The sequence below is a fragment of the Dama dama genome, chromosome 5, assembly GCF_033118175.1.
Source record: "Dama dama isolate Ldn47 chromosome 5, ASM3311817v1, whole genome shotgun sequence".
NCBI lineage: Eukaryota > Metazoa > Chordata > Mammalia > Artiodactyla > Cervidae > Dama > Dama dama.
In genome coordinates, this window is record NC_083685.1 from 27,423,795 (window position 1) to 27,440,568 (window position 16,774).

At 49.5% G+C, this 16,774-nt stretch overlaps 1 protein-coding gene across 12 annotated transcripts in view; it reads left to right on the forward strand.

Moving 5' to 3' along the window:
* Window positions 1–16,774, forward strand: part of EP400 (E1A binding protein p400) — a 107,055-nt gene that overhangs the window by 55,024 nt on the left and 35,257 nt on the right. For 11 of the 12 annotated variants that reach the window (XM_061142150.1, XM_061142159.1, XM_061142151.1 and 8 more), the window contains 14 exons: window positions 1,589–1,725; window positions 2,746–2,915; window positions 3,233–3,407; window positions 3,490–3,626; window positions 4,172–4,358; window positions 6,661–6,827; window positions 8,303–8,472; window positions 9,296–9,538; window positions 11,377–11,541; window positions 12,762–12,917; window positions 14,150–14,244; window positions 14,747–15,018; window positions 16,204–16,406; window positions 16,495–16,664. In XM_061142150.1, coding sequence (XP_060998133.1) covers window positions 1,589–1,725; window positions 2,746–2,915; window positions 3,233–3,407; window positions 3,490–3,626; window positions 4,172–4,358; window positions 6,661–6,827; window positions 8,303–8,472; window positions 9,296–9,538; window positions 11,377–11,541; window positions 12,762–12,917; window positions 14,150–14,244; window positions 14,747–15,018; window positions 16,204–16,406; window positions 16,495–16,664 — 2,447 coding nt within the window. The remainder of the gene's footprint in view (window positions 1–1,588; window positions 1,726–2,745; window positions 2,916–3,232; window positions 3,408–3,489; window positions 3,627–4,171; window positions 4,359–6,660; window positions 6,828–8,302; window positions 8,473–9,295; window positions 9,539–11,376; window positions 11,542–12,761; window positions 12,918–14,149; window positions 14,245–14,746; window positions 15,019–16,203; window positions 16,407–16,494; window positions 16,665–16,774) is intronic. The other variant, XM_061142161.1, reaches the window with a different exon arrangement.

Genomic DNA, 16,774 nt, shown 5'->3' on the forward strand with positions numbered 1-16,774 from the left:
CACATATATCCTATCTTTTTTGGATTTCCTTCTCGTTTAGATCACCACAGAATATTGAGTAGATTTCCCTTTCCTGCAGTAGATTTTCATTAATTTCTATTTTATACATAGTATAAACCCAACCTCACAATTCATTCCTCCCCACCCCCATCTCCCCTTGGTGTCCATATGTTTGTTCTCTGCCTTTGTGTCTTATTTCTGCTTTGCAGATAAATTCTGCTGTATCAGTATTCTAGATTCCACATTATACGATATTATAGGATATTTGTTTTTCTCTTTAGCTTCCTTCACTCTTTTCTAATTAGAGATTTCTCTGGATATATACCCAGGGGTGGCATTGCAAGATCTTGTGGTGGAGCTCTGTTTTTAGTCTTTTTAGGGAACCTCCAAGGAACACCTGTTTTCCACAGCAGTTGCACCAATTTATATTCCCACCAACAATGTAGGAGGGTTCCCTTTTCTCCACACCTTCTCCAACTTTTATTGCTTGTAGACTTTTCTCTTTGGCTACGCTGTGTGGCATGTGGGATATTAGTTCCCTGACCAGGGATCAAACCTGTGCCTGCTGCATTGGAAGCATGGAGTCTTAACCACTGGACTGCCAGGGAAGTCCCGCTTGTAGACTCTTTGATGATGGCCATTCTGACCAGAGCGAGGTGGTACCTCACTGTAGTGTTGATGTGCAATTCTCTAATAATGAGCAGTGCTGAGCATATTTTCAAGTTCTTGTTGGATATCTGTATGTCTTCTTCAGAGGAATATCTGTTTAGGCCTTATGTGCATTTTTTGATTGAGGTGTTTGTTTTCTTGGTATTGAGTTCTATGAACTGTTTATATGTTTTGGATGTTAACCCTTTGTCAGTCATGTTGTATGCATATATTTTCTTCCATTTGGATGATTCTTTTTAAGGATCAGTATAACGCTTTGCATATCAGCTGTTACGAATATAGATGTGTGCGTTACAGATATTTTTTCCAAGTCTGCCATTCCTGATTTTTAACTTGGTTTAGGTTTCTTTTATAGCACAAGAGTTGAAATTTATGTATGTATTACTCTAGTAATTTAAACAGCCTTACTTTTCTGGAGAATGAGATTGAAACTGTGTGGTTTGGGATGGGTTGGGATGGTTTGGGTGTGTTCTGACTAGCAGTTGGCAACCGTCATGAGCATGAGTATTGGACCAGTGCCCATAGCGTGGGGGTGATGGCAGGCCATGCTGGGTAGGGGGGCTTGGTGAGCAGGTGCAGGGCTCCTGCCTGAGGTTTCTTCCTTTCTGAGCATCGTTTTGTGTAGGTGAGGGTTCTCCCACTTACATTGGTGGTCCATGGTTTTGAATAAATTCTCATTTTACTGGGCGCTTACATGTTCAGCACCTTTGTGGAGTGTGGCCTGTGGCGGCGCTGGGAGTGGGGACACAGCATGTTGTCCTACTCTGCAGGGAGGACAGAGGACAGCCCTCTGTCCCTGGTGATGCCGGCTCTAGTCATGCCTGGGCTCTCCCACACACCTGCTCACCGGGCACAGTGCTGGGCGCCTGGACTGGACACATGGCTTTTGTTACAGAGGAAACGTCTGTCTCCTTTGTAGGCAACTGGGGCCCTCACCTTGTCGTTGTAAGGAGCTGCAACATACTCAAGTGGGAGCTGGAGTTGAAGCGTTGGTGTCCGGGGCTCAAAACGCTCTTGTATGTTGGCAGCCATAGAGAACTCAAGGCAAAGAGACAGGTATGTTATTTTAAACGTGAAATAGAATGAAACAGAAAACTATCTTAATTTCTGTAGAAAGCAAACTTCAAAGTGTTAGCATGTGCTTGTTAGTGTAATTATTGTAAATCACTCATTTGCAAGACCGCAGACCTTGTAGTTGTCTGGACCTGGAGCCCCTGGAAGCAACAGACCATACCTAGTAAACTGGCCTGCAGGGGTTCCCTGGAGGGCTTATGCTTACCTCCCAGAAGTGAAGGGACACCCCCACCCCCAGAGCTCAGGTAGTCTCTGGAGGGGCTGCCATCCTTTTAAACCATAGATCTGTTGGTTATCATAGTCAGAAATGAGAAATTGTGATTCATCCTGAGTTCTGAATTATAAATCCATAAGTAATTCCCACAGACGTGTTTATAAGGAGTATTTGTGACAAACAGAAGAGCTTCTGAAGCAGATTTGGATTTGTATGTTTCTGTTTTCTGCCCAGTAGTTTCTAGTACTAGATTCTAAGTAAATGTTCCAGATCACAGTTATTCATTGAAGAGAAAAATTTGGCTTATGGTTAAAGTCAACTGTGTTGAGTAGTACTTACTAAAAAAGTATCTTTTCTTTAAGGTGTCTCTTCTTGGCTTTTTCTTTTTTCTTTTTACTGTCTCTGGTTATTGCTTTTTAAAACCTTAAACGTAATCAGTTGCAACACAGCTATTCATGTTTCCTGTCAGCTTCTGAATATATGTTTCCTTCACTAAGATTATATACTATGAAAACAAGCCCCACTTCAGGACACTGTGTGCTAATATATTTTCCAAAAGCAATAGTTAATGCCCCCAAAGCAGTTTCTTAATTTGTCCACACGAGGGCTTTCGCCTCCTAGAGAAGAAAGATCCTAAAAATATAAACGGCCATTTTCTGTGTGGTGGCAGCAAGTTATTAAGAAAAAGGAGTGGAGTGACAGTGATGGGGACAGGGTGAGTGGGGGGTGAGTCCTCTCCAGGCGGCTTGCTCCTGAGCAGGTGGTGAGGCCTGGCTTGTGTGCTGCAGGAGTGGACGGAGCCCAACAGCTTCAACATCTGCATCACGTCCTACAAGCAGTTCTTCAAGGGCTTCACGTCCTTCATGCGGGTGCGCTGGAAGTGCCTGGTCGTCGATGAGATGCAGCGCGTGAAGGGCATGACTGAGCGGCACTGGGAGGCTGTGTTCACCCTGCAGAGGTCTGACTGCCCCTGCGTGTGTCCTGTGCTCTCTGTTGCTGATGTGAAGGTTCTTTGGAGGAACTGCAGGGAATTGCAGTTCCCCCAAATGGCCTTTCAGCTGCAAAGACTCCCCCTCACCTCTGTCCCAGCACTTGAGGGCTGAGGAGACCCAAAGCTCTTGCTTAATTCAGTTCATTAACTTGTGCGCGCGCGCGCGTGTGTGTATGCACATGCGCATGTGTGTGCGGGCTCCACGGTCACCGTCCCTCTCCTTGAGCATTGTCAGAGAGAGCGACTCTGTGCCCAGCCTGAGTCGTCTCTCCGCCTCTGCTCAGCCAGCAGCGCCTGCTCCTCATCGATGCGCCCCTGCACAACACCTTCCTGGAGCTGTGGACCATGGTGCACTTCCTCATCCCGGGCATCTCCAGGCCCTACCTGCACTTCCCCCTGAAGGCCCCCAACGAGGAGAACCAGGACTACTACCACAAAGTGGTCATCCGACTGCACCGGGTATGTGGCTGCGGGCCCCCGACGTAGTGTGGATGTGACACCGTCTTTGGAAAGGAAACAATGGAGCGCGGTCTCTTTTCAGGTGACACAGCCCTTCATTTTGCGGAGAACTAAGAGAGACGTGGAGAAGCAGCTGACGAAGAAATACGAGCATGTCCTCAAGTGCCGCCTCTCCAATCGACAGAAGGCCTTATACGAGGATGTCATCCTGCAGCCGGGGTGAGTGCACGCCCCACCACCCTCTCTGCCCGCACGGAGCAGGGCCCCCTCTGGTCTCTCAGAAGGCTCCTTTTCGGGAGATGGGCGTCTGGAGCTGGAGGCCACGCTCCTCTCAGGCTCAACAGTCCTGTCTCCTCCCTGGTCCCGTCAGAGTTTCTGCCCATAGCCGGCCCAGGAGGAGCACGGCATTGCGCCAGTGTGCAAGGACTAGTGTGGAGGCAGGGCATTCCTTCCCCGACCCAGACAGACCCCTGGGCTCTTCGGGATGCCTGCCCTGGCGCTCTTTGGGGGCATGCCATGGAGAGTGCCCCCACGTCTAACCCATGCCCTGGCTCTCTGGCCTCCCATACCCTCTCATGGGGTGGTGAGCGAATCTCAGAACCACAACCTCGTGGAGGTGGGTTGGCATGTGGCAGATTTACTCAGCAGGTCAAGGGGATGTACCAGCCGTGCATTGGTAGAATGGGGACGGCAGCGGGGAGAAGCCCGGCTGGCACGTGCTCGCACCCCTGGCAATGCTCTTGTCTCTTCCCACGCATGCGCAGAACCCAGGAAGCGCTGAAGAGTGGGCACTTTGTGGACGTGCTGAGCATCCTCTTGAGGCTGCAGCGGATCTGCAACCACCCTGGACTGGTGGCGCCCCGGCTCCCGGAGTCCTCCTACACAGCAGGGCCACTGCAGTACCGCTCCGCCTCACTTGTCCTGAAGGCGCTCGACAGAGACTTCTGGAAGGTACAGAGAGAGTGCCTTCATAGGTGTAATTTAGGGGTAGAGACCCAGGTCTTTTTATTAAAATATTAGTAGCTATACCTAGGGCTTCCCAGGTGGCACAGTAGTAAACAATCCACCATGGGTTTGATCCCTGGGTTGGGAAGAGCCCTTGGAGAAGGACATGACAACCCACTCTGGTGTTTTTGCTTGGAAAATCCCATGGACAGAGGAGCCTGGCAGACTATAGCCCCTGGGGGTTGGAAGGAGTTGGATACAGCTAGCAACTAGCCATATATACACAACTATCCCTAGGTGGGGAAATTTGGTTGCTTTTTAACCAAAAAAAAAATAGTTGTATACCTTTCTGTGTTTGAATTTGGGGGTAATGAAAGTTTTTGAAAACCCCAAATTTTAAAACAGAACAGATTGGGATAGGTCAGGTGATTCCGAGCACAAGTATGCTGAGCTCACGGGTCTCAGCGGGGTGGGGACATGCCCTCAGGGACCGGCATTCCTACTCTGGCTTCCACCAGAGAGACTTGACCTGAGAGCATGACCTGACCAGCCAGGCCACTGGCAGGCTAGTGCCTGAGTTCCCCTTTGCTGCCTCTACCCTGGAGGACCAGGGATCAGGTCTCACAGACACTGAGGAACGGGAACCCACTCTGTGGCCTGGATAGACTTGTGCAGGTTTAGGACATGACCCTGGGGCCAAATCGTTGGGGGTGGAGGTCCCGGCTCTCCCTCGTCAGGGGTGCGGCCTTGGGTGCTCAGTTGGCCTTGGTCTCCACCACACCAGGCACTTGTGAGGAGTCAGTTTATGTACATGATGGTCTGAAGAAGGGGCCGGTTGGTGAGCAGTTTGTGGTGAGTTAGTGTGAGGGATGTCGTGCTGCCACTGTGATCACTGCTCTTAATGTAGGGATGTGTTCTTTGTTGAGTTAGAGAAAACCTGATCCATGAGGAATAAAGATGAGTCAGAAGCAGGTTACCTGAGATACTGCTCGGGTGGGGAGATGTTTCATGAATGGAAGTTTTTATGTTGTGTTTTCATTTTCAAAACAGCTTAGTTGAGATAATTCACTACCATAAAGTTCACTGTTCTGAAATGTACAGTTTGTTGGTTTTAGTATAGTCACAGAATTGTGCAAGCATCACAACTAATGCTAGAACATTTCATTGCCTCAAAGAAAATCCACACACACTGTCACTCCCATTCTCCCTCCCCATCCCTGCTATTCACCTGTGTCTGACCCTGTGGATTCATCTGGTCTAAATATTTCACATCAGTGGCTTATTTCACTGAGCGTAGTGTTTTCAGAGTTCATTCATGTTGCATCATGTGTCATAATCTCTTTCCTCTGTTGTCTGGGTGGACCACATTATGTTCATCTGTCCACGAGCTGATGGACACTTAGGTGGTTTACACTTTTTTGGTCACTGAGTGCACATTCATGTATAAGTTTTGTATGGGTGTGGGACTTCCTTCCTGTGGGGCTCTCTTCTTGTGGGCACATGTGTGACAGGTGAAAAATTGTGGGGTCTTTTGTTGAGTCCATGTTTAACCTTTAGATGAACTGCCAGACTATTTTCCACAGTAGTTGCTCAGTTTCCCATCCCCATCCATGTGTGAGGGGATGAGGGCTTTCATGCCTCCACTTCTTTGCCCACACCTGCTGTCCCTCCTCTTTGATTCCCACCATCCTGGTGGGAGTGAGAAAGACCCAAGAGAAGAACAGGTGGAGCAAGCTTCCCCAGGGCTCTGGACATAGAGACATCCACATGCCCACCACACCCGCACCAGTACACTGGGGTCTCTTCCCAGCTCCGCCTTGACAAGACCAGGCATCTCCATCTGCTTAGACCAGCATCTCCCAGGCTCGTTCCTCTCCGCTGCTGAGTCTGTTCTGTCTCTAAGTGCCACCCTCTTCTTTCCCACCCGCCTCTCGGGATGACCACATGCCATCACTCCCATGTTAATGATGGGGAACTTGGGACTTCCCTGTGGTCCAGTGGTTAAGATTTTACCTTCTGATGTAGGGAGTGTGAGTTCAATCCTTGGTCAGGAGCTAAGATCTCACGTTTCATGGCCAAAAATCCAGAACATAAAACAGAAGCAATATTGTAACAAATTCATTAAAGACTAAAAATGGTCCATATAAAAAAAAAAAGCGGACCCGAGCACACCACATCCCACCAGGTGCCTCTCGGGAAGATGGCCAGTCGGGGCCTGTCCTTCCCAGTTTGGAATCCACTTTGATTCCTAGTCAGTTATTTTTTCTCCTGCCTCATGTAGCAAAATTGTTTTCTTTTTTTCCCTTAGGAAACGGACCTTTCTATATTTGATCTTCTTGGCTTAGAAAATAAAATGACTCACCACGAGGCAGAACTGCTGGGTAAGAAGAAGGTGACGCGGAAACTCTTTGAGGAACTGTTCACTGCGCCGCCGCTGACAAGCAGGCCGGCGGCCGTCAGACTGAAGCCCAGCAGGTATGTGGTATGGTGTGGAGCAGCACTTCCTGCTCACCGGCTGCCTCTGGCTGTGGGTTGTGGGGTCCGGGTGGCATCCCCTCTTCCTCCTGCTGAAAGAGACCCTGGCCTCTCAGGGAGAACTGGGATGACTGGGTTTCCACATGAGAACTTGGGCTACAGCTTGTGAAGAGAAAGGATAATCCTCTAATCTGGTTATCTGCTTCTCCTGGAAATGCCCAAGTGTGCTTGGTTTTTGGGATAAACAGTAGGTGTGATCAGGCCAGTGTGGCCGCTTGGCTGCCTGAAGAGTAGCCCTTTCATCATTTCAGAGAAGCACTGGGCTTTGGGAGGGCTCTCCATGGGGAGGCGGTCAGAGATGGGGCAGTCAGACTGCCTGTAACCTGGTGCAGGCTCTAGTGGCAGCCGTCAGAGTAGGAGGGCAGAGGGGGTACTGTGGGGGCGGGATTGGGGTCCCTGAGTGCTGTGGGGGTGGGGTTGGGACCCTGAGGTCTGGCAGAGACTCCACCCTGGCTACAGCATCAGGGGCAAAAAGGGACATCTTGCAGGTGCCATGAGACTAGTCGGAGCAGGCACCCTAGATGATGAACTCAAAACACAAATGACTTGAGGTAGACGAGGTAGGCTAAATCCATGAGTTGGATTTATGCAAAATTCTGGGCACCAGTCAGAAACAAAGGAAAAAGCAGGTTGATGATTTAGGGAGAAAAGGGCCAGCTCTGCAGTTGGCAGCCTGTTGTTACTGCCTTCTTACTTGATGACTTGGGTCCGACCACCCTGCCCTCAGCTGCCTTGCCTGCACTCGTAGGAGCCTGCAGCCCTCAGTTAAATACAAAGCTGGGCAGTGAAGCCAGAGTCCTCTCTGGGCTGGTACAGCTTCATTTAGTTGCTTCTGCTGGTCGTCTCCACCTGTTGCATTGCACAGGGGTTTTGAAAATAGAAAATTCCTGCCATTGTGGTTTCTAAGTGAAAGAAATATGAAGAGCACATTGCCTTGTGATAAAGTCAGACAGGGAATTTGTGTTGTGGCTCCCCCTTTATAGTTTTCCCCACTGACACCTATGAGGTGCCTTTATCATTTCTGCTGTTTCTTGTTACCTAATTGTGCAAGTTGATTTTTCATTCTACTTGACTCTTAATCAAAAGAGTAGTCTAATGGACTTTGTGTTAGATATAATTTTTCTAGTTCACATTCATGGGAACCTAAAAATTGCCATCACATTCACTCCTGAACATGGCCTAAGCATTGGGGGTAGAGGTACCACTTTTGTGTACTAAGCGCCCCTCCCCCTGTCCTTGATGAGCGTAAGCTTCTTAATACTGTATTTAGAAATCTCCCCATTTTTTAAACTGCCCTAGGGTGGGACACCCTCTGCCCTCAGGTGGCCCTGTATCCCCAGCACCCATCTAGGGGGCCCTGCCTTCCGCATCTCAGCAGTGTTCATCTCTCCCTGCCCATGCACATGGGCGTCCAGGTTGTTCCAGCCTGTGCAGTATGGCCAGAAGCCCGAGGGCCGCACCGTGGCTTTCCCCAGCACACATCCACCCCGGACGGCCACCCCTGCCACAGCCACGGCCACGCCACAGGGCCACGTTCGAGGACGGCCACCCATTGCCACATTCTCTGCAAATCCGGATGCAAAAGGTATGCCTCTCAGGGGGCTGTGCTCGGTGTCACAAAGGGTTTTTGTGGAAGAAATTCCTCTCGCACTTTCCCTGGCCCCATGGGGATGTGTGACCACTCCTCTGAGCAGGACTGGGACTGTCTGCTCTGGCTCTCCCAGGAGGCCATGTGTAATTCTTACATGAGTTTTAGTTTTTTTCATGTCTTTGAATTGTACAAGACATTACATTCTTAGTTGAGTCACTGTTGATGTGATGGTGAAGATGTACCTCAGCAGAAACGTTCTTTTTTATGTCGGGAAATACACGTCAAAGTCATTTAAGAAACTTCTGAGGAAGTCTGCTCTTGTGTTCTGTGCCACCACTTCAACGTAACCTGCTTGTTACTGTGAAGAAGGATAGGGTTAAACGGCAGAAAAGGTAATAAATAGTCTCGTAACCCTTATCCTTGGGGTCACGTCCACTGTGTTTTTCTGAGATCTTCATAAATGCCAGAGCAGCTTGTTGTAAGAAGCTGGGGGTGCCAGGGCTGCCTACCTTCTCGTGTGGTGAGGACATGGTTCTCACTGATACGTCTGAAGGGCCGACTTTTGACACTCCGTTTACTCCAGAAACATACCATGTAGCAGGGTGGTGAACATGAAGTGAAAATAGCTAATGACATATAAAAAATTAGATTTTTCTCATCCCATAGGCCACCCACCCCCCTTTTAGGGAGAGCTTCTCATTTGAGAGGTGGTATGAAAGAAATACTGTTTGTTTTATTTCTGTAAAATTCGGATTTAATACTGCATTGTATGAAGATCCTCTAACAGCTTTGCACAAACCAACCTTATCAATTGCAGCGGCAGCAGCCCCGTTTCAGACCTCTCAGGCCTCCACCAGTGCTCCGAGACACCAGCCTGCCTCGACCTTCAGCACAGCACCTAGCCCAGCCCATCCTGCGAAACAGCGGGCTCAGACCACTGTCCCGGCCTCCGCCCCGGGCCCGCCCCAGCCCCAGCCCCAGGCCCCCTCGCACCCGGCCGGGCAGAGCGCGCTGCCTCAGGGGCTGGTGCTCACCTCGCAGGCCCAGGCGCGCCTGCCGAGTAAGTGGCCTTGCCTCTCCCGGGTCTGCCACCTCTTTGCACAAGGACATTGTGTTCAGATGAGCGGCGTGTGAAGAGCCTTGCTGTCCACTCCCTTCGTCTCCCTGACCCTGTGTCCGGTGCTGCCTTTCGCCACACTGTCCTTTCCAGCCCTTGGCCTGAAGAGGGAGGCCCCACTCAGGGCCAAGGTCCAGGGTCTTGTCCTCTCTCTGTCCTTTCTCCTGGCCCCGTCCATCAGCTCTGCTTCCCTCCTGGGCTTGTGCTCTGCCTTGGTGGCTGAGGCTGGCACTTCTCCTTAGCAAGCCCTGGGCTCATCCTGTCAGCCTCCAGGGCCCCTCGGAGAGCAAAGGGCAGGGGAAGGAAAACCTGTGAACTGCACTCCCACTTCCTGCTAGTCTCTTGGCTTATCCTCAGATTTGAAGCTGCAATGAGTTATTACTTAAGTGAGACATTTTGCAGTAGATCACTGACATTTTTAAATAGAACTTTTTGTTGTGACCCGTGTGATTAGCCTACTACCTCTGTCCATGCTGCAGTCGGAAGTGTACTTACAGAAGTATCTGGGCTATGCTACTTCTCAGATGCCACCTAGAGCACCTTATTTGTTGGTGCAGCAAGTTATGTTGAGGCCTCTCTGGAAAGATAGGAGAGGGATGTAGGGTCATGAGGAGACCTTGAGTTAAGTTAGTTTTCTCTTGTGTCACACCTCTCTCTTTCATGCCAACAGATGAAGAGCACTTACTCTGGTTCATTGCCCAGGGCAGGAGAGCCCTTGCCTGTGTTTTGCAGGTGTTTTTGGCCTGAGGTAGTAGTCCCATGGGGTGTACTGCAGGAGCTGTGCTTAGGGCAGTGTGAGGGGCCAGGCCACCTTTCACTCTGGCGCCTCCACTTCTGGGCTGAGGGGAGCTCATGGGAGAGTCATGTTTCTGTGCACAGATCTCTGCGTCTACTTTTCCGTTTCCCCTCCCTTGTTTATGGTTTCTGTGGGCAACATATCCTTGGGTGTTTTTCTAGTCTTTGGCTAACTATTCTCTTTATAGTATCACTAATAATTCTGGCATGAATTTTCATGGGAGGAACATTTAGACTCAAATATCAACCATTGGGTTTAAAGAAACCTTTGAAGCTGTTACTCAATTCCAGCTTGAAGGTAGTATCTTGAGTTAGGTACATATGATCTCATCTGAGTTCTGTTTGAAAGAATTTAAGCAGTGTTAAATTTTGCATTTTTTCACAGTTAAAATTATAGATCAAATCCTACAATCTAGTTCAAATTAGTGTGAATATTGTATTGTAAAGTGTGATGTATTTATGTACTTAAATACATTCCCAAATTTTGAAAAGGTTATGGGTATAATTGAAGCTAGTTCTGTATTTTATATCTGTAGTGATAAAATCTCATTTGTCTCTGTGAGCTAAATTGGATATGTACTTTCTCACATTTTAAAAGTATTCTGAAATGAAGAGGTTGATATGAGAGTTTCAAAGTGTATGACCAGTACATTTCTGCTACTTTTGATGTTTGCTATTTTTTCTTGCTCGGAAAGAAAAGTAAAATGTTCCTTATTGGTTTGGTTAATTATTAATATTGATAACTCTAAATTTTCTACCAGTTAGGATTAAGTAAGTTGACCATTAAAACCTGGTGTTAATTCTAATTGTTTTTTCTTTTCTATTAAAATATCTTCTGAAAGTGTTAGAAAGCAATACCTAATGAACGTTCCTGTGACACTTTAGTTTGCTACAGATGGTCATTCTCTGTGACAAGTGATTGTCAGTATACCAGAGGCCAACCCTTCCAAAGAGTGTTCACTTCCGTTTTGTCTGCATCTCTGCAGGTGGAGAGGTGGTCAAAATAGCCCAGCTGGCTTCCCTCGCAGGCCCGCCAAGCCGAGTCGCCCAGCCAGAGACCCCCGTGACGCTGCAGTTCCAAGGCAACAAGTTCACCTTGTCACACAGCCAGCTCCGGCAGCTCACGGCCGGCCAGCCCCTACAGCTCCAAGGTAAGGCTCTCTGGTGGGTGGTGGCTTGACTAGGGCGCCCCCTGCAGCTGTGATTCCGGCCCCTTTAGCGCAGGTGCTTCACCTGGCAGTGGCCTAAATGAGTCTCACCTTGTAGGTACTCTGAAGACAAGGGAGGTGACTGGTAAATCACCCAGTGGCCTGGCCTTGGTCCATATTACATAGAGGATAGTAATTTTAAAAGTTTTTGAATACAGTTCCCTATTCTAAAAATCAAAATAGAAATAATTGCTCCTTTCAGATTTTGGCATGAGGTAAATTGCCCTCAAAACGCTAAAAGACTAGCAATTTACATAGGAGAAATTATTTTCTTTTATGTACAGACTTTAAAACTTCCAGATCACCTCTGGCTGAGAGCAGTGTGTTCCTGCAGTAACTGCTTCTCAGAGGAAACAAGGGGATGCAGTTTGAGTGGGCTGTTAAAATTCATCCTCAGTGACTTGGCCAGAGATCCCAGAGGTGGAGTCCGGCCACCTCCCCAAGCAGCCTCCCCAGACATGTCGTTCACGGCTCCTGTCAGGGCGGACAGTTCAGCTGTCAGCCCAGTCTGGGGTGTTCCATGTGGACACCAGGGTCACACGTTAGCAGAGTGGAGGCCCCCAGAAAACCTGCAGCAAAAAAATGGTTTCATTTGGTTTACTCCATATTTCTCCCCTTTTTTGACCAGAAGGGCAAGGCCATCGCTTAAGAATTTCTGGTGTACTCTAGTTTTTATAGAGTATAATTCCAGAGTAAAAGACTTCAGGACTAAATCACACAGAGGCTGAAAATGGCAGGTTTCTTAAACAGTGGTTATAGAGCCACAGATATTTTTGATATTTCTTCATCCAGCTTGACCAGCTGGCACGCACCCAGTGTGTGATCTGGGGGCAGGAACTCCCCCACCCCTCACATGATGGTTCAGGCTTGGAGCAGACAGTGAGTGGGAACCTGCCTTGCTGCCTGAAATCTGGCATTGTAAGGAGTTGGAGAAGTTTTTCTTGACATTAAGCCAAGTGTCTTTGATCCTTAGAGTTTTCATTCATTGTGAATGAAGTAATTCCATCTTTCTCCAGCGAACTGAACTTTGTGTTGCCTCGTTGGAGTAAAATTGATTCTGGATTTTTGGTTTCTCGCCTCATTCTGTACCTTTGGAAGTGGGTGTGGTGGGGGGATGGAAGGCACAGGCACCTCGTGACTGACCTGTGCCCTTTTGCTTGTAGGCAGCGTGCTCCAGATTGTGTCGGCGCCTGGGCAGTCCTACCTGCGCCCTCCTGGCCCCGTGGTGATGCAGACTGTGTCTCAGGCGGGTGCCTTGAATGCCCTGGGAAGCAAGCCTCCAGCCAGTGGCCCAAGCCCCACGCCTGTGACCCCGCCAGGTAGAGTGGAGTGCTGTGAGCCTGGGGGATACTTGGCTCTGAAACCTCTTACCAACTCTTTTTGCTTCTGAGGCAGGTGGAGGGTACTGATGGGTTCTGTGAGGCCCCAGAACCTAACAGTTCTGTTTGTGGCTGCCTCTGATTTCTGCAGATGGCCCATGTCTGCTATGTCTCTTTTCTTTCTCTTCTGTTCCCAAAGGTCCTTGTTTAATACAACCAGCTGTCACTCACCTTAAGACTTTGTTTTGATTTTGCTCTAACAAGAGACTTGGAATCATGAGAAATTTTGCTTGTTCATGTTACAAATACATTTAGGGAATGTGCTAGAATTTCCCTTGGTCGGATAATGGAACAGGGTTGTTCCTGCCAGCCGGCTGGTGCTCCTCTCGGCACCCCCACAGCCTACTTCCTGTTAGGGTCCCTTGCTTCAGACATACCCACCCTCCTGTGGTGCTTGCTGGGGAGTCCGTTCATTGCACATGGGCACTACTTCAGGTTGATATGTAGAGGTGGCAAGGATCTCTCCCAACTGGAACCCCTGGTCACTACAGCCCATCCCTGTCAGGGGCTCTGTTGGTGGGGTGGGTGCTAGAGGGTCCTAGTCACTGCTCGGTGTCCAGCTGGGCCACTTTCAGTTCTGCTTGTATTTGGTTGGCTTTGTGCTTCAGGTTTTCTCTCCCCAGAGGGTGCTCAGTCCTGCTCTGTGAGGCCCCAGACTCCCAACCTAACACCAGTCCAGCCACTGGGTTCTAATCATCTCGACCCTTCCCCTTGCTCCCTGCAAGCGGATCCTTCTCAGTCCTCGGCCATCCCCTTCACAGTCCTCATGGAGAAGTCTCTGTCAAGACGGTCAATGTGGCTTGGCTGATGGGAGCAGACTGTCCTGGGCCCTGGCATCCCTCTGTCCCGGCTACACAGGGTTGATGCTGCTGAGATGCCAAGGACAGCAGAGCAAAGGACCCATGTGGCTGCTGCTCAGCGGGATGGTGGGGAGGTTTGAGTTGCACACAGGGCTCTTGCCAAAGAGTCAGACCATGATGTTCACTTCAGATCATGGCCAGAGAGCAGGAATGCCTCACTGTTGGTTCTGAATGATTTAAACTTGAGTTGACATATTCTAGAAATGTGCTCGTGAAAGCCAAGGACGCTCCAGGGAGCATGCCGGTGAACGAGGGCCTCTAGAGGGCATGCCAGTAGTTTTGTGTGCCAGCCCTTTGCTTTTGCATTTGTAGTGGGTGTGCCTGGTCGAGTGGCAGTCAGTCCTCTGGCCGCAGGAGAACCCGGAGCGGCCTCCAAACCAGCTTCTCCTGTCGCTGGCCCCACCCAGGTATGGTGCAACAGACCCCAGGGCAGCATCGTGGCATCCCTGCACACACGAAGGTCCTTCTCAGAAGCTGCTTGTCATGGGGGAGGGTTGTGATATTAATACATTGCCGCTTCTGTGAGGTATTATGTGTTTACTTGCCATCAAAAACATGCTGTCTCCTTGAATTAGAGAATTAAAAACACTTTTTCTAATCAACTAGGCTTTAGGACTGTGAAAATTACATTTCCCATTTTTTTTTGTATGCTTCTACTAGTCTTCTAGACATCAGAAATGCTCACTGTGTGTGAAGAAATACTTCTCATGTTGGCAGTGAAAGTGGTGCTGTTTTCTCTGCTTGTTTTTCTGTCACTGTTTTTTTCTGCCACTGTTTTCTGTGGAGCCTGGCCCCACAAGTCTTAAGCGTGCTCTGTGGCCAGTTGCCACACACAAGGGACTCACAGGGCTTAGTAAGGCCAGCCATGCTATTTCTCAGTAGCCATTTTCATCCCTGTTTTTGATGAAGGAGGAGAAGACCAGACTTCTGAAAGAGCGGCTGGACCAGATTTATTTCGTCAATGAACGGCGCTGCTCCCGTTCCCCCATCTACGGCAGAGACTTGTTGGGGGTTTGTTCCCTGCCTGGCAGAGAGCAGGTGCCTTGGTTCCGGGCTTCTGACCGTGGTCACGGGAAGGGGGCTGGGCCTGCAAGCAGGTACACATTGCCCTCGAAAAGTCACAGGGACCTGATTTTGACGCTGACTCAACGTCAAGAATCCCTCCAGGATGTCATCGACAGGTAAGGTAGAGTATTGTAAGCATTCTTTACTCACTCACTGTTGGTGGTGGTGTTCAGTCGCTAAGTCGTGTCTGACTCTTTGCCACCCCATGGACTGCAACACGCCAGACTCCTCTGTCCTTCACTATCTCCTGGAGTTTGCTCAAACTCATATCCATTGAGTCAGTGACGTCATCCAACCATCTCATCCTCTGTCGTCCCTTTCTCCTGTCCTCAATCTTTCCCACCATCAGGGTCTTTTCCATTGAGTTGGCTTTTTGTGTCAGGTGGCCAAAGTTTTGGAGCTTCAGCATCAGTCTTTCCAATGAATATTCAGGGTTGATTTCCTTTAGGATTGACTGGTTTGACCTCCTTGCCATCCCAGGGACTCTGAAGAGTCTTTTCTAACACCACAGTTCAAAAGAATCAATTCTTTGGCACCCAGCCTTCTTTATGGTCCAACTCTCACATCCATACATGACTGCTGGAAGAACCATAGCTTTGACTAGACACACCTTTGTTGGCAAAGTGATGTCTCTGCTTTTTAATATGTTGTCTAGGTTGGTCATAGCTTTTCTTCCAAGGAACAACTGTCTTTTAATTTCGTGACTGTAGTCACTGTCCACAGTGATTTTGGAGCCCCAAAAAATAAACACTCACTGTGTTGCACCCCACCAACTTTCGTGGTTGTTTTGTGGACATTCATCTCACTTCTCTCCACAAGTTGTCCTTTGGAGTCTGTTCAGAGTCAATTGTCTGGGTCCTCTGAGTCGTCGTCTTGCTGCCCTTGGTAGGGCCTCCTCCTCCCAAGCCTGGATCCCAACCCTGGCTGGGGATGCTGTGGCTGTAGCAGCTTCAGGGCTCACACCCTCCCCAGACCATCCAGGAGACAGAGTGCTTGTGTCCTGCCTCCGCACACATCCCTGTACTCTCAGGGGGTAGGGGGCAGTATTCTTCACTGCTTATTTTGATCTGGGCAGCCCTCACTGGCCGGCACCCACTCCTGTGGCTGCTGCGATGGTGTGTTCCAGCAGCCACGTCCCCCCCATGTGACTGGAGTCAGGCACTCTGACTCCTCTCGTGACTCCCCGCTGCCAGACGGTTCTGCCGTCTGCCTTCTTGGGCCTTCGCTGCCTGAGCTAGAGGGACTGCCTGGTGGAGGTGCCGTGCGTGTCACCTGTGACACGCATGCTTTCTGCTTCTCAGGGTGGTGTGCGTGATCCCGCCGGTGGTGGCCGCGCCCCCGCGCTTGTGGGTGGCAAGGCCGCCCTCCCTCTACAGCCACAGGATGCGGCTCTTCCGGCACTGCCTGCGGGAGCACACAGCGCCCTATGCGCAGCAGCTGCAGCGGATGACGGCTCTGCACTCGCTGCGGTTCCCCGAGCTGAGGCTGGTCCAGTTTGACTCAGGTACTGGAGGTGTCCCATCCACTCTGCACCCGTGTCGGGCTTACTTGCTTTGGATTATGAGATGCTCTCGGTGTCCCTCGTTTCACAGGAAAGCTGGAGGCCTTAGCCATCTTACTTCAGAAGTTGAAGTCTGAAGGACGCCGAGTGCTGATCTTATCGCAGATGGTTCTCATGTTGGACATCTTAGAAATGTTCTTGAACTTCCATTATCTCACCTACATAAGAATTGATGAAAATGCAAACAGTGAACAACGGCAGGTAGGAAGGAAATCATTTCTTTTGTTACCGTTTATGATTTGGTTGGGTTAACTTTGATTGCCAGTTTCTAAGCTGGTTTCTCGGAGCCGTGCTATCTAAACAGAGAGAAG